This window comes from Acipenser ruthenus, chromosome 4, assembly GCF_902713425.1.
Source record: "Acipenser ruthenus chromosome 4, fAciRut3.2 maternal haplotype, whole genome shotgun sequence".
NCBI classification, from domain to species: Eukaryota; Metazoa; Chordata; class Actinopteri; order Acipenseriformes; family Acipenseridae; genus Acipenser; species Acipenser ruthenus.
In genome coordinates this window covers 13,143,002-13,165,440 of record NC_081192.1, presented here as the reverse complement: position 1 = coordinate 13,165,440, position 22,439 = coordinate 13,143,002, and the positions used below count along the sequence as shown (strand labels likewise).

Genomic DNA, 22,439 nt, shown 5'->3' with positions numbered 1-22,439 from the left:
AGCATAAACTGTTTGTTAAATTCTGTTAACACAGGAGACAGGTAAACTGCAAACATGTTTTATCATCACATGTTTTGCACAGAAAAAATCTTTAGTTTATCGTTTACTCGCTTACTGTATTTGACGAAAGCTGAGTTTTTGGCTTACAAGATTTTACATGACAGATGTTTTTTTGTTTTTTGTTTTTTTGTTTTTTGTTTTTTTTACAAATAAAGATGCAGTTTCTATAGCAACTAGGCAGAGACCCTGTAGTGCAGGACCAAATTATGTGCATGCAGTGGACAGGAATTTAGAAACCAAAAGCTTATAAATCTTTTTTGCAGCAGTAATGTGCAGTTGTAAGCTCTTCATAACAGTTTGTTTATTCCCCATTAACAGCACCAGACATTTCCAGCAAATAAAAATGGCTTTAAAGTAGGCATGCGATTAGAAGGCATTGATCCACTTCACCCATCTATGCTTTGTGTGCTGTCTGTTGCAGAGGTAAGTTCACAAACAATTGTTAATCTTTTGGCTTGCATGCATGATGTTGAACCACTGTTTTAATTTGTCCAGTGTAAGCTTTCAAGCTGTTACATTTTTTTTGTTAATTATTATTTGTATCAATATTTAACAAAATAAATACAAATACAATGGTTACTCTGTAGGAGACAAGTAATGACTGGTTCCCAGAAAATATTTAGCATGGTCTTGTTTATTTTTACAGGTTTTGGGGTATCGCATTAGGCTTCACTTTGATGGCTTTTCAGAGTGCTACGATTTTTGGGCTAATGCTGATTCACCTGATATTCATCCTGTGGGATGGTGTACAATGACAGGGCACAAACTTCAACCACCGAAAGGTAAACAGTTAGATTGCATTATTTATTTGTTGCATTAAAGCTGCCTAAATGTTGGGGCTGGATGAGACTTACCAAATAACATAAAAATAATTGTGATTACAGATATGTTGTGCTAAAATTGACAGAAACATACATTACAATGTTTTATTTTTTCGGTAATGCTTTAAAATAATGACGACTCCTGACATGTATTTTTGCATGAATATACAGTACAGATAAATAATTTATGAAATTGTTGTGTTTTTATTTCAGCTTTTACGGAAGATGGATTTGATTGGGAAAGTTACCTAACAGCTTGTAGTGTTCAAGCTGCACCAAAGAATCTGTTTAAAAACCAAAATACAGTACGTTTTTTGTTCAGAATGTACAATTTCTTAGCCTAGAACACCTAAGTGTAGTATCAAATAATGCCCCCTAAAAATGTAATTCAGCTCTGTATTTAAATATTTCTAGTGTTTGTAATGAGTATCTGTGGATGGGGAGTGAAATTTTATAGAAACAGTTGAGCAAGAATGAATACCACAACAGGTTCAACAGTCTTTAAGTGAACTGCTAGTTCAATATTTGTGAATAGTTTGATAATATGGGTCTTACTCTTATAAAAGTGTACCATAGTAAGAGTATAGCAAACAGTAGTAAAGTACAGTTAAAGCATAGGTTAGCATTGTGAAACCCAGAGGGGTCATTCCACGTCAAATAGACCAATGGTTCCCACCTTGCATCAGATTCTTTTGATGTCAGATCTTTCATAGTATTCAAGATATCTTCTTACAACTCGCTGCACACACAGAACTGATTTTATAGTTTAATAACGCCATCATATTACCTATTGGTGCCCATAGATGCAGTAGAGGTAAATGTCAGTGTCACAGGATTAATGGTCACTGTGTTACGAGCCCCCAAAGTAGACATCATGACAGAAATGGCATCCATTCAGCACCCCAGAACCTATAAGGGATTTCAGACATACACTTGTGCTTTTAATATGTCATAAATCTGTTTTTAAGTCTGAAAAAACAATTGACAATTGTAAAATGTATTCTTCTACTGTAATATGGCACATTTTATCCTTAAAAATTGCACACTTTTTGTTACACTCAATAATAGTATTTTGTATGTTTGCATGCATCTAGGCAGCAAATAATTGATATAACAAATGGTAAAATAAAACTGCAGTTTCTATGTAAATTATTATCAGTTAAACTATCTCCACTATTGTGTATAGTTTAGCAAAATTGTATGTGTGTCTTTGTCTTGAGGAGACTGGGCCCTATGGCAATACCAAAAGGTCTTTCTAGGATAGTTTGAGGACCATAGTAGTTTTTCTTTTTTTAAAAATTTTAATTTAATAAAATAATCATGTGCCAGCAATGTGAGGATCAAGCCCACGCTAAACATGCTTTGAACTGGTTAACTGGGTTCCCTTTATGATTGCCTGGATCTCGCTCAACAGGTAAATATATTAAAGACCTATAGACTGAAGTAAGATTGATTTCTGGTTGGATAAACTTTAATCAGTCTGAGCAGCTAAGAGCAGATTTAACAGGAGCCTGATTACTCTTATTGCTGGCACATGATTATTTTATTGCTGACTCAAACTGTCCTAGAAAGACCTGTTTGCCTTGCCACAGGGACCAGTCCCCTCAAGAGATGGATACAAATACACAATTTTGCAAACTGTATACAATACTGTAAGCAGTTTAGCTGATAATATTTACATAGAAACCACAGTTTGCTGTTTCATCAATTATTTGCTGTCTAGATGCATGTAAACCATGCTAAATTGATTACGTTGAACAAAATACCATTACTGAGTGTACAGAAATGTGCCATTTTTAAGGATAAAGCGTGCCATATTGAGGTAGAAGGATACAATTTACAATTCTCATTTGTTTTTTCAGATTTAGAAACATTTAATGATTAAAAGCACAGGTGTGTGTTCTGGGATGCTAAAGGGATGCAATTTCTGGCTTGATGTTTACTTTGGGGGTTCATTAAACTATTAACCCTGTGACACTGACATTGCGTATATAGTCTTTTTTCTTGTTAGATAAACTGTAGAAACTACAGTAGTTCAGGAGTTCTCATAAGTATAATATAGCATTTTATTTCTGTCCTTGCACTTTTTTCTACATTTACCTCTATTCCATTAACACCCATGTTAATCAATACTGTAGGTAATATGTTCACACATTATTCAACTAGAAAATCAGTTACGTGTGTGTAGCAAATATTAAAAAGATATCTTCAATGCTTTGAAAGATAGAACCTCTGAAACATGCCCCCCTTTCAGTGCTCATTTTCATCCCTTACGGGCACTCCATTATAGGACTGTACTTGAGAGCTAATATGTTGGAATTCTTCCTAAAACACTTTCAGGCATTTCCAGATGCAATTTCAAAAGAATCTGAGACGGTGAGGTAGGAAAGATCCAAAACTTTAGTCCATTTGGTGTGGAATGAGCCAGAGAGGTATGATACATTTATATTAAGAAAACATGGTAAACTGTGTTAAACTTTTGTAAATGCATAATATTATAAAGGTAAAAGCAAAGTAAAACTGAAAAATTACTGTGCAAATTTACCGTGGTAAACTTTTATAAGGGTATTCACAAAGATTTACCATACAGGTTTTTATCTCCTGGAGAGGCATATCCTCAACAAGATATAATAGAGGAACCATAAATGTGGTCAAAATAAAATGTTTTTGATGTTTCCCAATAGACGAGATGCAGGGTACTGGTGGTTGATATTTTTTTTATGACAATACAATAAACAGTTTGATAGCGGATTTTTTTTTAAAACAAATTAAACATTTTGATAGTAGTTATTTGCCACATTGCAAGCTTTGCTGTTGCATGAGACCGTTGTGAAAATTGATATTTAGACAAAGGCATATTTTCTGAGAGGAAAGGTATATTTGTAATTATATAAAAAGTTGCATTTGCCTTTTCATATGCTTCAAAACAGAGCACTATACAGTATGTTTTCAATAAAAAAGAGCATAGCATTGAGTGCAATAGTGTTTCTAACTTTACATTTGTTTTCTAGACTGTGACTCCATCAGGATTTCAAGTTGGGATGAAACTAGAAGCGGTTGACAGAAAGAACCCTTCCCTGGTCTGTGTTGCATCCATTGCAGATATTGTGGGTAATCGCTTCCTGGTGCACTTCGATAACTGGGATGATACATATGATTACTGGTGAGAAATGGTCCTCCTCTTTTTCCTTCTTCCCTTGAAACATCCACATATATGGCTATGTAACTGGCAGAGGCTGGGTGTGACAAAGCAAACTCTCTCAACGCTGTATGTACTCTGCCTGGCCACTTTATTAGGACCTCTCTACCGGAATGGATTTGGCATCACCCTGAATTAGAGATGCAAATTATATTGATCAGTGGATGTGACATGTGACCCTGCAGCATCTGTTCCCTGATCCTAAACAGGATCAAATTAGAGACATGTTTGAAAATTCCCTGCAGGGAATTAAAAATAGACTCAGCGGTTTGGCAGGGTAGTGGTAGGAGGGAATAGTTTTGAATTCCAAATAGTTTTTCCCATGATAGTGTTCATGTGAATAAACACACAATAGCAAATGACACACAACAAAAGCATAGCTAGCAATAAACAATTCACTGTAGTGCCAGGCACTGTGGGATCATAGGATCAATTACATGACTGTGTTGGATTGTCTCCTGCTATTTTTATTCCTTTCAGACCAACTCTCGGTGGGAGGTGTGGGGGATAAAGTCTTTCCACTGAAAGTTTAAATATGTCCATGAAAGATTTCTCCCTGACTAAATTTTGTTTGTGTTCCTGTTTTGCAGGTGCAATGCCAGTAGTCCGCATATCCATCCAGTAGGATGGTGTCAGGACAATGGACGACCCCTTACGGCACCCCAGGGTAAGTTAAACTGAGCCGTGATATTCTAAACACGTGCTAGTCACAAACATTTTATTCTAAAGCTGTTTAATAGTAAAACTATTTTTGCATTGAAGCAAATGCACATACAATATCAGAATCATGTGCATATAGATTTCATGTTGCATTTGTGCCACTTAGCCAACTGGTGGCACTGTGTGGTACCTTGAAGATTAAAATAAAGTGCTATTCAAAAACTCCATTGTACTGAATAACAAATTAAACAGTATTTTAAAATATGATCCATTTAAATATGTTTATGGACATCTGTAGTATTGAGCAAAGCTGCAGCTGTTTAATTTAACAAGTCATCATGATTTTCTAAGGCCTCTGTTGAAGTATGGCAATACAAAAGTGGTGCTTGCTGATTTTTGAATATTTTGTATCTTTTGGTTTCCATGAACCCACCCTTACCTTTGGAGAAAAATAGAACAGTTTAAAATGTGTACAGTTAAAAAATGCCATGTGTGCTTTCATACCACCAGCAGATACAATGTGTATTGAGTTAAGCTGCATGATTTATTTACTGGTTTTGTTTCTGCCATCTCAATAAATTTTATTTGCAACCTCTAAGGAAGTAAGTGTATTGTATTTAAGCAATAGATCCCTAAGAATGGGCTTTATCGTCTGGTAAGGCCCGCCTCATGTCGTTAAATGTCAGTGCAGTGAGCGCTTTGTGGCGGGTATTTCCAATTGGCAAATAATAAAAAAGCTTCTACTTACATGGGGATGTTCTTCAGTTCAGGTACCAACAGAAAAGCAAATATGATTTGTGAACTGTTTGTAAAACATGTAAAGAATAAAAGCACAAGTTACCGTTAGCTCCTAATATTTTATTAGCGAAATAAATAAAATAAAAAAGTTTGAGTAATTCAAAATATCTAGTTATCTGAAGTAATGTTAATCCTGATCGTGCTGTTTGTTCAGTAACTTGTTCACAGAGTGTGTTCATAAAGCCAAAGCCTCCTTCTCCTGGCTTTAGAAGAGATGTTACATGCTTGTGTTGTTACTGTGATATGCTTAAATACAGTTGCTGAAAGTAATAAGTCTGCATCCAGTTGTTTGATTTCAACTCGTTATTCAAACCGGAGACTAGTTGTTATTGTGGTTAGTGTATTGCCACTGACAGCAAACACTAATCTTGATTTATTTATTTATTTTTTTACTTTATTTTGCTATACTAAATTGTAAATAGATAGATAGGACAGCAAGGATGCAGAATAGTTTACATTGACAGGCAACATTCATTCGTGTACAGGAACGGAGACTTTCTTTCAACAAGCAGAAAAAAGGTAAAATACACGAATACTGTATTTACGTATTTTCGGTCGGATTGATTTGGAACAGTGATTAAACACAGTTTGAAAGATAACATTCAAGGTCCTTTACCAGAGATTTCAGCCCTCTTATCGACCAATCAGGTTAAAGGAAATCTCTGATCCAATTTCTAATTATTATTGGAGGACCAAGCAGCTTTATTATTTATTTCACTTTATTCAGTTCTTTTCACCATTGTGCCTCTTCTTGGTGCCACATTGTTATTTAAAGTCTGTTTTAATGAATTGCAAAAAAAAAATCAGGAAACTGTATAGGAGGCTGTGTGGTCCAGTGGTTAAAGAAACAGGCTTGTAACCAGGAGGTTCCCGGTTCAAATCCCACCTCAGCCACTGACTCATTATGTGACCCTGAGCAAGTCACTTAACCTCCTTGTGCTCCGTCTTTCGGGTGAGACGTAATTGTAAGTGACTCTGCAGCTGATGCATAGTTCACACACCCTAGTCTCTGTAAGTCGCCTTGGATAAAGGCATCTAACAAATAATAATAATACATTACTGTGTTAAATAAGCCAGTTAATAAGAGTCCAGTTCAGTTTTATTAGACTTTGTTTGATTAAGCAAAACAGAAAAAGCAACACTGCGTAACAGGATAACTAATTAAGTTATTTTAGTATACTGTACTCTGTGTGTGTGTGCGCGCGTATATATATATATATACACACACACAGTATACTAAAATAACTTAATATATTGTAAACCGGCCAGCACTCACGGTCGTTCGTTGCCCCTTTAAGAATAGACCCAGGACACCAGAAATGGATTTTCAAGCGCCATTGCGCTATTTTTTAATAAACACAAAAAACCAAAACGAAATAAACACCTAGCTCTTTTTTTGAGCAATAACTAAAACACAGGACAGGAACCTAACAATAAACAGGACAGCTAAGCTGTATACCTGTAACATAAACCAAAACAAAATAAACACAGTTTTAACAACACAACACTAACAGGTTTCACTCTCTTACTTTCTTTTTCTTGTACGCCTGCACACACTCGCAAGCGGGCTCTTCGCACAGCAGCCCCGTGCAGACTGACTGCACTCTTTAAATACCCTGCATCTGATTCTAATTTACAATTCCTACCAAGTGCAGGGGATAATTAACAATAAAACAATTAACACAAATGTGCATACACACGTGTTTTCTGCAGGGAGGATTTTGACCCTCTCCCTGCTATCTTTATTTATATATATATATATATATATATATATATATATATTATATATATATATATATATAGTAAACAACTTGCTCTCTCTGCAGTTCGTTGCCCCTTTAAAACACCGACCCAACATACTGGAATGGATTTTAAAGCGCTGGTGCGCTATTTATAATAAACACCAAAATAAACAAAATACAGAACAAACACCTAGCTCTTTACGAGCACTAACTAAACAAACAGGAACACCCTGACTACGAGTGGGACAGCTAAGCTGTTTCCCCACCAAACAGAAAACAAAACACAGGTTTAATACACCACACTTTACCTTACGACTACTGGGAAGCAGAGTACCTCTTTCTGCCTCCTTCTACTCAGCAGCCCAGAGCAGACTGACTGCTCTCCTTATAAACCCTGCACCTGGCTCTAATTTACAATCATAGCCAGGTGCAGGTGATAATTAACAATAAAACAATTAACAGAAAAACAATTAAACACCACAAATGAGCATTCCATGTTTTTACTGCAGAGAGGTTTTAACCCCCTCCCTGCTGTCTCACAATATATATATATATATATATATATATATATATATATATATATATATATATATATATATATATATACACACATACACATAACATTTTAAAATGTGTTTTCATTATTTAAACCTTTTATGTACATCCAAAAAATCCTTTTCATTTTTTGTATTATTATTTTTGTACACTGCGTAGCAAAAGAATACTGAATGTTAGATTACAGCTCATTCCTGCTTTATTTGTGAGTTTATAACATGTTATGTGGATTGAATGTTAATATAGTTGGAAGCAAAGTGGATCACTGGTGTAGCCCACAGCACAGTGGGGGTTTAAGGCAAATTCTCAGATTGCAGATGGTGTTGCAGACCCCTGCAGCTTTTTGCCTTCCACCCCCTGCTAACTCATACCATATACTGACCCTCAGTAGTCTCAGCTATGGATGTATACTTGGTGTGCAATCCCAGGAGCCTGAAGTGATTTAGCTATACAGTACAGCATCTTTCTTGTGCCTGAATTTCAACTATTATTACATTATCTGTAGTCTTTGGAATTCACCTTACCTTAGAGTCCTGGAAGATCTGTAACCAGTATAAAAAAAATAAAATCACATGCCATAATCATGATTATTAATAATTTATCACTCAGATACAGATTATGCGATGCGCATGCAATTAACACCCAACTGTAACAGAGCAGCCAAAGGTTAATATAATACAGATTTGAAGTGCAGTTCAGTGTGTAAGCTTTTATTACTAAAATATTGTTCTGGATGAAACCGGTAGGCATTTTTAAAATTACGGTTTAAAAAAAAAAAAAAAAAAAGCAGCTTCAGTTAGTGATGATAATTCTGTTGAGCTTGATATCTAGAATGTGAGTGTACAGTACAGTTTATCCAATTTTCAAGTGCTAGCATAGGTGTTTTGTTTTTTAGTTCATTTCTGTGCCACTTTGCTCTCGTACTTGTACATAACGCATATCCAACTGCGGTGGGACCAGAGTAAGGGCGGATATGTAAAAAGGCGGATGAATTAATCCTGTGTTAAATGCCATTACACACAGCTGTAACAATTACTATATTCACACCATTATCGTTTTGAGATTCAGCTTTTATTAGGGAGATCCCCTACATCCCTTGTTTAGAAAGATACAGGATATTAATGCTTGTGACAGGGTAGCTGTCTGCCATGTGGATGCGCGCATTCCCTTCTGAGTGACAGGCAGGACATCGACACGGAGATTGAAGTTGATACGTCCCACAGGCGAACAGGATTTATTTACGTATCAACACACTGAACAGCTCACGAGACACTACCAACAATGGCAGCTTAATTAGTTATCCATTTTGGTAGAAAAACAGTAAAAAAATACCAACACACCCATGTGGTATTCTGTTCAATTGTGTAGTTTTTCCTAGTGTGGAAGTCCTTCTAAAACATGGCAATTAACTAAGGAGTGTAGACCAGGTGTTATCCAATCAGATTTTTTGTTTTAGGTCCATTATACATACATATATATACATTGAGTTTTGCAATGCACTACACTCCCTCTGAGAGGAGCTTTGTTTTTGTAACCTGCCACTTCTTTAGCTGCTTCAACCTTATATCTCATAAACCCTTTCAGATGCCAACTTTTTATTTTGTATGTGCAGAAGCTCTTCAGGAAAATCAAATGGTACACTTCGCTTTGACTTGTGCCTTAAGATGGCTGCCATATTGTAGTCACTGGGTTTCCAGATGATACAGTTTGAGACATTGGATACATCTTGGAGCCCACACTATTTTATACACAAACATATGCATTGTATCTTACTTTTTGCAAAAACTAAATAAGTATTCTCACAGGAAAAATAGGTGAAATTGTGCCTAATATCAGAGAATGTATATAGTAGTAACTTTTATTTATTTGGTAGCTGTATTCAATCATTTTTTTGGTCAAGTGGGTATCTTCTAATAATAAATATCTGTTTGCTGGCGGTCATGTCACTTTTTAGTTCCTGGATCATTTGTTTTAAATTTGATCCAGCTGTATAATGTGATTCTCTCTTTTCATGGTGCTGGTACCTGATTGGTGGAGCTTTTTTTTAAAGTAGTATCTTGGGAAACCTCTCTCCAGATATTGGTATGAATATGTTATAAGGAGTTAACTAATGTGTGATATGGTAGCCAAGACACACACACAGAAAATAAACAAAACAAGTCTCAGTATTTAGGCTTTTAAAGTGGAGATGCAACTTCCCTTGATACAGGTTCAGACTCCGACTCAGACAAGCTCTTCTGTTGTCTTTTGGTATGCTTCAGGATACTATCCTAGTAAATTAATTTTCAGTACTGTTTCTCAAGTATTAAGATAGGGTGTTCATATTATTTTATGTGGCAGATGCTGTACAAATAAATGCATATGCTAAATGCTGAACCAGTACAGCTGGCTGAATAAGCTCTTTTGAGGCAACATCTTTTTTATTATTCCTCAGGATACCCCAATCCAGAAAGCTTCTCTTGGGAGGAATATTTAGAAGAAACAGGCACTTCAGCAGTTGCAGGCCATGCTTTTAAAGTGGTAAGCATTCTTGCTTAGACTACACATTTTCTAATTCTACAAAAGGCTAATTCATCAGTTCCTTCTAGATTCTGGTTTTGTTGCATCAAAGAATATCATTACATTTTAATGGACACTCCAACTTCTAGAAATTATTTCAACAAAAGCACAGGCTGTTTTCATGTCTATATTAATTATAACGTAGAACCAATTGCCACTGTTAGACATTTAGTGTGCCATTTTGTAAAACTGGATAGTGGTGAATAATAGGCAGTAGACAAGTAGGGTTGCCACCCGTTTTTGAGGCAGCTGTCCTGGGAAATATCCAAGACTTCCCGGGACATTAAATGTCAAAGTATATGATTTATTTATTGATTGATTTATTTTTGTACGAAATGACTCTGGTGTCCTGGTTTTTTGTAAGTCAGAGGTGGGAACCCTATAGACAAGCCATATAAAAAAGAAGGCATAATAACGCAAACGATTCTTGTTGCAGAGACCAGCTCATGGTTTCCTGGTTAATATGAAGCTTGAGGTTGTGGATAAACGCAACCCCATGTTGTTACGTGTTGCCACTGTGGTGGATGCTGAGGATTACAGGATAAAGGTAAGGGTATTTTATTAATGACTATTACAGCCAAAACACTTTAATGTCAGTTATAAACCTCACGGTTCGTCTCAGACAATTAGGTTCATAGAAGAGCGGTCATAATTATATGTTAGATGACCAGCAAAGCCTAGAAATTTGGAACTGTCCTTTTTAAATTTGAAAAACCATCCACTCCATACTTAGTTGCTGGCATCACTACATTTTTTAAAACACTCAACAGAAAATTAAAATAATAACAGGCAAACTAACTTTTGAGGAATGCTGACTTGCATACCTGTGGGAGATGTATTTCTTAGTAGATAGTGTTCATTCAGCTTTCTGAAATTATCAGAACCGATTTGGTAGAACAACTAAAGAAACAACTGAAAACAAATCATTTAATTGTATGAGGTGCGCTTTGTGGTTGTGATGCATGCACCTTCTGTGTGATGTCCGGAAGTTGGTAAGGGTAGAGAAAGAGTTTTCACACATAGTACTAGAAGCCCCAAAAGTGAAAGCATGCCTTAAAACTGTCACATCACTTGGTGTCGCTTCAGGGGCACAACCAAACAAGCCCCACCCCTATTTACTGAGTTAGTTGACCTTGTCTTTCATTAGATGCCCTCACCTGTGGCTCAGGACACCTAAATGTCACGCAGTCAGTTAGGCCTAAATGACTACTTTGCTTTTTTAAAGATATGTTTAATGTAGCAATTTGCTCTGTGAAATCCATGGCATCAGAAATACAACACAGTCATTTTTTACTTAAACAATCACAAGTTATTCTTTCGAATATTTTGCACTGAAGACACAAGCAGCTTCCCACCTTTTTTGAGATATGCTTAACAACATCCATAGGAGGTATTAAAGCTTCAGTGTTATGCGTTTCATCAGTAAGCAGTGGTTTTAGAAAAGGTGTCATTAATCAGTATCACTCTCAGGCATGCTCTGTTTGCCGTTCTGTTATTGAGAAATAACACAATAGCTGTCCTCCATAGAAAACAATCAGAGAGCGGTGTCTGTTTGATTTAAAATATCAAATAATATGCTATTTTCTCATTTTCATTTTAAAATGTGTATCAAAGAAAATGTCATTACTATCATGTGTTTCTATTAGGTTACTGCTCCTGTTGGCATTTGTTATTATTAGGACCATTGTGGTATTCAGTGAAGGGTTGTGAGTACAGTGCAATGCATGAAATTGTTCGTGGAAAAGGCCTTTGGATTGGTTATTGGTGTTTTTGTATTCTGATCTGCAGCAGATGTGCTTTTTAAAACCCAGCTCTTGGTAGTGCCATGAAAAGCTCATGCTGAATGCTGGTTGATGTGATTGATGTTTTAATCAATTTTGTCAGTGGTGCAGAAATCTTATATGTATTAGGGATGTGCTTTTGGTAATTTATGAATGTTTCAGCGGGTGTCAGCATTTAAACCATATCTACATATAACAGAAAATACACACACACTCTTTATATTACATTCTGATGGCAGCCCTAGTTAGCATTTTCTAAGCAAAGAAGCCCTAAATAAGCAAATAACGTTTTAACATCGCAGACAACTACAAAAAAATTGAAATTAGGACTGTCACTCAATTAACATTTTTAATTTATGGGCATTAGTTGATTTAACAGGGAGATTCATCCATGCACATTTTTAAGAAAGGTAACCATCTTATAGCGGCTGGCCTGCATAGTAATACTAAAAAATCAATAGAATCAAGAAATCAGCTAAATGGGAATTTGGTCTTTTTAAAAGCATTTATATTATTATTTTTTATCTTAGTAAATGTCTCTTTTTGTATTTGTACTCCACTATTGAGGTGTACATGTGTTGGCCCTGTGGGCACAAAGTGAATAAACTAAACTAAACTAAACTAAACTAAACCTTTTCTTTTTTTTTTTTACATTATATTCAGGGCTTCAGATTTTTGAGAAAACACTCCCGATACAAAAAAAATAAAAAATGAAATCGGTGTATAGCCAGTAAAAATCGGAAATACAGTGGAAATGGTCAATCAATTCACGTTGACAACCTCTTTCCCATACAAAAACAAAACCTACTAACACATTACGACCCAATAGCAAAAATGTTACCCATGCACAGAATTGCGTAAAACGTAACGCAGTTTATCAAAAGATTCAGAAAACAACAACACATTATCCACAATTGAAACAGTATTCAAAATTGCATGTGCTGCTCAATACGGCTTAATTTCACAGTGCAGTTGTAAATGAAAATTCACAAAAGCACAGATTAAAAAAAAAAAAAAAAAATACATCACAGTGTATCTAAAACTGTTTAATGATTAACCGTCGTCGTAACTGAAATCGCTCTTCTCGTTTGTTTATTTGTTGCTACATTTTCATCAGGTAAAACTCGCTGAAGGTCTGTGTAACCAACAGAGTGTCCTGACACACAACTGCTTTATAACTTATTAATGCATTTCCTTATTTTATTTATCTGTATGGCTTTATATTGAAGTTTTAACATGTTCACGGAGTTTAAGAATGTAATGTTAAAATATAAGTAACATAATTAATTTGCAGAGTCAGTGTGATACTTGAACCTTGTAGAACACACGCATGGTTGTACAGTAGTTCAAAGTAACATTGCTGTTAAAATGGAAGGCGCTTTTTTAATGCCTACCCCATTGCCATTAAAGATTGTTCAGTATTTATCGAGTCTCGTCATTTTTCATGGCTGGCTAAGGACCTGTATATATATCCCCATCCCTGCCAAACTTAAGTCCTACAACATAACTATTTATGGTACATGCAGGGGCATCCGCCCTGCCACATTATTATATAATTATGTCTGATTGTATAATACATTGGAATGTGTGATGCAGGAGCACTGTATTGAAAAAAAAAAAAAAAGACGACATGTCCCTTGGCTGTAGAAATTCAATCTATTTTTTTTTTGGTTTTAAACTTTCATTTCAGATTTGTCAACAACAGCTAAAAGGTTATATAAAAAAAACAAACTGATCATAAACGACTTACATTCCTAATATAAACACTGAAAAAAATAACTGGAGCTTGTTGACTCTCCATTGCCTTTTAAATTCTTTCTGCTCCGGGGTACACTGTGAATGAAACATGTGCCAACAGGATCCTTTTTCTCAACCAAAAGTAAAATATCATGAACTCTGACAAAAGTAACATATCTAGTGGTTGTAGCATATGAATATTTCAAGCTATAAAAAGAAAAAAAAAAAACTTAAAAAACAACACTGCCCACAAATCACCCCTCCCCTCCCCCCATCACATTCTTTCAGAAAATGCTGATCATTTTAGACAGCCCCAACATTTTTGTTATTGAGTAGATTTGCAGGCATTTTTTGAGAAAGGGCAATAATCATTTGTAACATACAGAGGTACTGTTATGGCTCATGCACTTGGTATTTTTTAAATAAAAAGCTACAGGTAACAAACTAGCACAATCAGTCTGCACTGTGATATTGAATACCAGTACGTTTTCCATAGGGATGGACCCCAGTAATGCTGTAGGCATGGTAACTGTTACCGCAGTGCACTGTGAGACACACAGTTCAGTTACCGGGGTAACAATTGTTCTGCATCAACAACATTTTGTGAACAAAATTTCTCAGTGTAAGACCAATATTAATACTTAAAATATATTTCAGAAATCATGATTTCCATTAAGGAAAGCCACGGGAGTAAACAAAATGTAAAGCCTATATTTAACAAATTATTCTTAAAGATAATAAATGTAATAAATGGTATGAAGTAACATTTATAGTTATTCACCTTGTCACCTTGCACCAATTGATGACATAAAGAAAATATTAATATGTATATATTTTTTGCTTTCGTAGTCTCGATGTCAATCAACAAGTTAATTTAAAAAATAGTGTGATCATTTAATGGGGAAGTATTTGTTAATATCGTATTAGTAAGGTGTTGAAGGGGATGGGGGGCTGTATTAAACCAATCTTAAGCACAAATCATGTTGTTATTTAACAGAAGTGTACAGCCTAGTAAATCTCTAAAAGCTCTTTGACATAGTACTATTCCACTGTAAATGTGTTCACAAAGCTTCTAAATTCTAAATTAAAATGATGTGACCTGCTCCGTCCCCTCCTTCTACACACATCATATAAATATTGAATGCCGGGCCGTGACTTTCTTTATTGTGCTTCTGAACTGAATTATGCATTACTGGTATCCAAATGTGTACACACAGTAATAAACACACATTTCTGTTGATGTCCGTTTTGAAGATATCATTTATATCCTTCACCCTTCACAACAGATGAATGTGTGTTGCTTATGCAGTGTTTGGTTTTAATCATGCATGCACTATCTGTCTGTCTTGCTCAAACAGGTCCATTTTGATGGCTGGAGTCGCAAATTTGATTTCTGGATTGATTCAGACACACCTGATATTCACCCAGTAGGATGGTGCAGAAGGACAGGACACCCTCTAGAATTACCCCTCAGTAAGTAAACACTATTTAGTCATTGTGTGGACCTTCTCTATTAAAAGCTCAAGAAAAATAAGAACAAAACCTATATTGATTTTACAGTTATACCCTTTTGAAGAAAACTAATCTCACACAAATCAAATGGTCTTGTAATGAGCCTATACTTGTTCAGTAGCTGATTCTGATAAAGCAACAGACCATCTTCTATTACTGGACACTATTTGTTATGTGTTCTGGACCTGCTTCTGAACAAGGTAAACAATTAACTCATTAATTGCCATTGATGCAATCAGTACTCATCCTATTGCTACAATTTAATATAGGTGATGATATTTCATTAGTAGGTCCTGGGTCGTTAATACAGTTAGACATTGATTTTAAACTAATTTAACTAGCACTGGTTGAAATAGCTTGGATAATAACAACACTTTTCTCAGCATTTATGTCTAAATACAAGCTCTGTTTTGAATATATATGCATTCTGTTGTATAAATTGCACTTCCTACTTTAGCAAGTTAAACTGTTGATAAATGTAAGGTGAAGAATATGTGATACATTCAGTATTTGAATTCATAATATTTTCAAGTGTTGTTTTTATGGCTTGGATTACTGTACATCTCGTTTTATCTTTGTGAATTATAGCTAAATACATTTAAACATATTTCCCCCTATTTATAAATACAGTGTTATAACATTAAATTACACACTAAACATCATTTAAGAACAACCTGGTTGATTAACTGTACTCCTGCCATGAAGACTGGTTTACCAGACAGCAGTATTGTAGATTGACAGAGTAATAAAGACCCATTTAACTGGCCTCTTTTTTGTCAATCTTTCTGCTGCAAGTTGGAAATAAGTGCCAAACCCATCTTTAAAGGAACTCTTGTATGAAGGCAGTATTTTTCATAAGTACACCAGTAATGCTTTTTGTATCAAGTTCTTGAGTACTCAATTACTCTAACTCACCCCAATATTTTTTCTCATGCTGCTGGCAACACTATACAGTAGTGCTAGTGTCTAAAGAGACTACATACCTTCATTATATAAAGAAATTGAAGTATTGGCAAAAATACAAAAACGAAATCATATGTCTTCACTTGAGTAAAAATAATAAGACAAACGCAGAGAAAGTGGTTTTGCTCAAATGCCATCCTGTGTTAGCAGTCTTCCTGAATCTCCAATATAAGAGCATGACTGTTTCGATAGCTACTGCGCTCCAGATCATCAATATCACCCATACAAATATCCCAAAAAGTTCCATGTCACTTGGTGTACTAATATGGGAGTAGGCAGGTGGTGGCAAATAGGGAGTGCCCCAAACATGGTCTAACAACTGCCAAAACATTGTTGTTCTTGGCTGAGACTGAATCAGTTTCACAGACGGTGGAGCACTTTACTATTAATTACTGTCTAGCTCTTGGTTTTTCTGGCACGTTGTAACAGGGGGGAGGTGTTACCTGCATGGGTCGTCACTGATAATCAGAGCCAGACACAGCATTGGTGTTTGTCACGCCACACAGGTTCGCAGATTTAATAAACACAAACAGTGCCGACACTAGGGTACCAACAATGGTAGCCCTAGTGCCGTATTTAATAAATACAAAAAACAAAACACTCCTAATAAATAAAAGTTTAGCCACAGACGGCAAGCACTACTCCCGCTAAAAGAGAGGTCCTGCTCCAGGAACCTACTACAATATGAAACCCTCAGTATACTGTTTTGCTATCAACATCCCCAGTATCCGCCCAGCGACTCCAGCTCTTTCCGACTGTCCCGGCTGGTCAGTACCTTCACGGAATCCATCTGCGAGTTCAAGGGTTCCGTAGTAGTAATTTTCCCCTGGAGCAGACGCTCTCCTCCTTGATGAAACACGGAACTATCAGCGCAGCGCACATCCTGTGGGTCAGTGGCCGAGCAGCAGCCAGGATCTGTGGCACAGCTGCTTTTTTAACTGGCCGTAGACTCCCCGTGATACGACCCCTAGCCAATCAGGGACTCCGATCACACAAGCCCTGGCCTCCCGTTGCGCGTCCCTACTAAAACCCTTTTTGCACTCTTGAACACATGAGATAAAACAATCAATGTAGGAGGAGCTTGTATGATTTTGCAAACCCTCATTCAAATTTTCGGTGTTATGATAGCTCCTGTTGCAAAATCTAACAACACACTGTTAGACCATGGCACTGACCTCTAACCTAATATGGCTGCCATACTGGGGTCATAGAGATAGTACACTTTGAGTTCCTGTCTTAATGTTTGGTACACAGTTGCATTCTTTTCTTACTTAAGTTTCGTTAAGTGTTTTCCATAAAAAATTAACCCTTTCATAGTTGCAACCTCTGGCCATATCAATGATACAGACCACATGTTTTGGATCTTTATAGGTGGTGTACAGTGATATTCTATGATTCTGTCAATAATAATCCATTACAGGTGGTTTGCAGTAGAAATTAACTCTTTCACTGCCATATTGTAATTAACTGTAGAACATATCAATGAATGTAGATCTTTTTCACAGCTCCATATTACTTTATATTTACAAACCATTTGATATATATAAATACCTACAAAAAAAAAAAAGAAATTAATTTCCTAGTGCAGTTGGGCAATGTCCCTCCTTCTTGACTTGTATCTCGCATTTATTAGTTCTGAATTCTTTAAACCCACCCTACTGAGTGGCAACAAATTCCTACATTTCTATTGGAGAATTGTAACATGCTTGCAAGATTTAAAACAAGATGATCTTGGTCGCAAGATTTGAAGCTATATTACAGTACTATAGGTAGTATTTACATGCTCATGGAATGTAAAACAGAATTGCAAATGTGGCACAATGTAAAAAAAATGCCTAAACACACAAAAACCCCAGAAGAATATGCCTGTGACCATAAGGATTTTGTTGTGGAAGACTGCAAAGGAAAGAAGGTACAAATGAACTGTGCATGTACTGTCGAGTTACTATACATATTGTGATAGAAAAAAATTAAAGTAACCGAAAACAATAATTCCATACAGTATATAAAAAGCGAAAGCCCCGAAAAAACTATTTGCATATAACTCGAAAATAGCTAGATATAAGCACCAAAAAATGAAATTAATAAAAACCAAAAAGCAGAAGCCCTAATTATATGCAACCAGCATGGGCTGGTGTATGGAAGATAATTTGAGAAAGTAGTTGCAATTGCTGAATTTGAGCACTTTTTGTGTTGAAGGGTCCCGTCATCGAGTCTTAATAAGCCCATTGTCAGGGGCAAAGGGGTGCAATTAGGTCTTTCTTCAGTTGCCATTATTCCTACGTTTTAGGACCAGCTGACCTTAAGACCACAAGCAGCCAGGGAGTGTGCCCAACACCTGGATGCAGAGGAGTTGGCCACATCAAAGGGGCAAGACATACTGGACACCATAGGTGAGTGTTGAACCATTCCCCATAATCCTCACAATTACGAAATCATCACAAGTACTAAATTACTGTCAACAGATAGACATTTGAAAACCTGATTCTGGAACAAATCTTGAATTCCTGTTATCAAATCGCTTGCCTATCCTTTAAAAAAAAAAAAAAAATGTATTTCACACTCATGAATGCTTCCCCACGTACAGCCTCCTCAGACAGCAGTCCTACTGCTGTCTGATGTTATTTTGTGTTATGACGCTCATGCAGGCAAGGGATTTGACACAGGAACACTGTTTACCGTAGTTGTATTTAACTATAGCCTCCTTCATTAAAAATCTGTCTGGTGGAATGAATCAGACCACTTAATTTTGCTAAGTTGTTTTAATGTATTTATTTATTTAAACCGATTGGTAGCATATTTGTTTTGATTTGTGGTAGTATTTTACCCACCTGCTGTTTTGTGTTTTTCTACAAGAATGTATCCTGGATTTTCCAATTCAGTGCAACCTTAGGGGTTATTATGTTATTAAGCTACATTTTGAATCCCCTGATTGCATCCATTGTTAATTTGCAGATGGCTTACAGCCTTTTGGTTATTTGCTTCACAGTTCAAGGCTACTTGGCAGTATGGTGAAGCTAATTTCAATTGTTCTTATAACTTTCTGAGGTTATTCAATTTTAGAGTGTTTTATTATTAATCTTATTACTGCTTTTTATTCATAATTTCATTATTGTTTTTTTTGCATCTGCTTTAAGTGATGTTGTAAAATTGCAGGCAAGATCATTACTTTTGGTGATGTTTACCTTTATTTTAAAATGATTCAGCTTGGTTTGGGACTGCTTGACTTAGTAGAATGGAAATATTATTTGTTGTCAATGGTCAGCAGGGTTCTATGTGAAAGCAGTTATCATAGTCTTTCATAGCTCGGTTCATAATGAACACGTACTCACATAGCTAAACTAGGGATGTCACAGTATTACATTTAGACGGTATGATAACCGTCAAAAAATATACCACGGTTATCGTCATACCACGTTATGATATATTTTTATTATACAGCTATTAAAACAAGAATAAATGCTGTTAACACAAATTTAAAGTAGCTATTTAGAGAAGTACAATTTGAAAATAAAACTTTACACAGTGTTGTATCACCCTCTTCTGGGTTTTAGCTGGAGCATATTTTTCTACAAAATACAATGGACATCCTGTACAAAAGCACGCATTTTAATAAGTTTCCATGACAGTGCAAAGTCTGCACATTTTTTATGGAAAAAATAAAGCTTTCAATGTTTCAAAACAGTGTTCTTAGTTACCTGCACCCAGGTTTAATCTCGGCAGCTTTAAACTGTCATGAATATTATGCAGTCTTTGCTTGAGAAAAACTCTATATTGAATGTTTAACATGTTTTCTTCTAAATTATACTTATTACAATAAATATTACAATATTTTGTTTAAAAAAATAATGCTTCAGAAAAGAAAAACTTCATTTCATACCCAGGCAAGAAAAACAAATCAGTCATTCATCTTGGCAAAAAATAATTAATGATAGAAGGGATATTTTGCATGTCAGCTCAGTTTATAAACAGTAAGAAATTTGTTGTGCTTGAGGAAATCCAGTGAAGATATAGGAATTGTTGTGCAGTAGTACAGTAGCACTTGCCTAAAATAACTACTTGAAACTTGCAATATTTTAAATAAACTGACTGTATTACATTTTCATACCTGTCAACACTGAGCTTTCAAAATAAGGCACACTGTGTGGTGGTGAAGAACTCAGAGCTTTGAAACAGGCCTTCACTGGTAGGGTTACCATATGACTTCGTGTACACTTGGACAGTTTTTTGGGATAGTTTAGGCTTTTAAACTCACACCCCAATGCATTCTGGTAAGTGTAGTCCTGCTGTGAAAGGTACCTGAGACAGGTAAAACATACCACAGTGCATTACGATGTGAGTTGAAAAGCCTGAACTGTCCCAGACTGTCCCAGTGAACAAGGAGTCGTATGGTAACCTGAATGCATGCCTGCCACAGGCTTCCTCTGGGACCTAAAGTATGACAAATACTGATGGGAATTGCGCTGCGGTAACTGTGATTTTAGAACCTGTAATATTAGCAAGGAAAATTACTTTTGCAAAAATATAAATTTTAAAATTGATTTTTCACCAACAGTGAATATAGCAGCCTTAATACAAGTTATGCTGCTAAGCCTTTATATGTGTTTGACAGGATAGCTGAGTCATGACGTCCCCAGACCAGAAAGCTGACAGAGACACAGATAGGTGCTTGCGGGTGAAAAGTGCTGGTGCACAGTTTTTATTTAAATAACCAAAATAAATCAATAGGATGTACAAAAACCACAGCTCAGAGAGCCAAAATAAAAAAGGTTAAACAAAAACAAATCTTGCACAATCATTTTCTAAAAACAAGTACAATGCTGGTCCTCCGAGCACGAGTAGCAATTGTATTTTTTTTTCTTACGTTTAAATCTTTCTCTCCCGGCTCTCTCTTGTTCTTTCTCCTTCCAAACACCCACCCAAACAAATGATTTTTCCCCCCTTATATCCCATGTGGCTAGAGCCTAATTAATCATCAATTATTCAATAAAGGCTCCAGCCACATCCTCACATTTTTTTGGCAGGGGTTAGGAATTAACCCCACCCCTGCCAACCACCACCAACACACAAATCAACAAATCATTTTAACCACGCCCCCAAACTAATCCCTTTCTTTTGAAATCAACCAACACCAACAATCACAAGCAGGACTTGTCTGCCCTGCCCCCTATTTACACGCAGGGCTTTTCTATGTAATTCACTTTTTTCTTCTGTTCTTTGCATGCTTTTTCTGTTTTTCCTGGCGAATATGGTTGTGTTTTAGCTGTGATATTATTATTATTATTATTATTATTATTATTTATTTCTTAGCAGACGCCCTTATCCAGGGCGACTTACAATTGTTACAAGATTTCACATTATACAGATATCACATTATTTTACATACAATTACCCATTTATACAGTTGGGTTTTTACTAGAGCAATCTAGGTAAAGTACCTTGCTCAAGGGTACAACAGCAGTGTCCCCACTGGGGATTGAACCCACAACCCTCTGGTCAAGAGTCCAGAGCCCTAACCACTACTCCACACACTGATATATTTTAGTTTTTATGTGGGAGCCATACGGAATATACTCTTGACGTAAAATGAACAAGAGACTGGGGTACAACACTACGCCAGGGTACCACGTGGTGTCTCATTTGTAGACTTCACTACCATTTTCCTTTTTTTGATAAATCATCAAAGCAGTAAGCACCAATTGGAAGCCAGTAGGGACAAAACACATCAACTACTTTTGCATACCACGGTAAACCGTGAACTCAGTAACCGTGTGTGGCAAAGTGGGTTGCAATGCGCAGGTGTAGAGGTTATGCGGTGCTCAAGTAATGACAAACATGTAAGTTCACGGTCCAAACAATGTTTTATTTGATCCCGTTTATAATCCAGGTCATTATGACTGCAAATGATAATCCCAGGCAATACACGGCAATGTGTATTGCACTGTTAAACACGGGTTACAGTCTCGAAATAATAAACACAGTATTAAACACACACAAGACACACACACACGATCACAAGTCCACAGTGAGTGCTAACGTGCAAGTGGTGAAA

General features: G+C 36.1%; 1 protein-coding gene across 3 annotated transcripts in view; it reads left to right on the top strand.

Annotated features, from left to right (window-relative positions):
• The window catches only part of LOC117400716 (lethal(3)malignant brain tumor-like protein 3), a 103,996-nt gene that overhangs the window by 18,710 nt on the left and 62,847 nt on the right, over positions 1–22,439 (top strand). For all 3 annotated transcript variants that reach the window (XM_059022022.1, XM_059022020.1, XM_059022023.1), the window contains 9 exons: positions 379–483; positions 707–842; positions 1,095–1,186; positions 3,893–4,044; positions 4,671–4,747; positions 10,270–10,355; positions 10,831–10,941; positions 15,271–15,385; positions 18,678–18,780. In XM_059022022.1, coding sequence (XP_058878005.1) covers positions 379–483; positions 707–842; positions 1,095–1,186; positions 3,893–4,044; positions 4,671–4,747; positions 10,270–10,355; positions 10,831–10,941; positions 15,271–15,385; positions 18,678–18,780 — 977 coding nt within the window. The remainder of the gene's footprint in view (positions 1–378; positions 484–706; positions 843–1,094; positions 1,187–3,892; positions 4,045–4,670; positions 4,748–10,269; positions 10,356–10,830; positions 10,942–15,270; positions 15,386–18,677; positions 18,781–22,439) is intronic.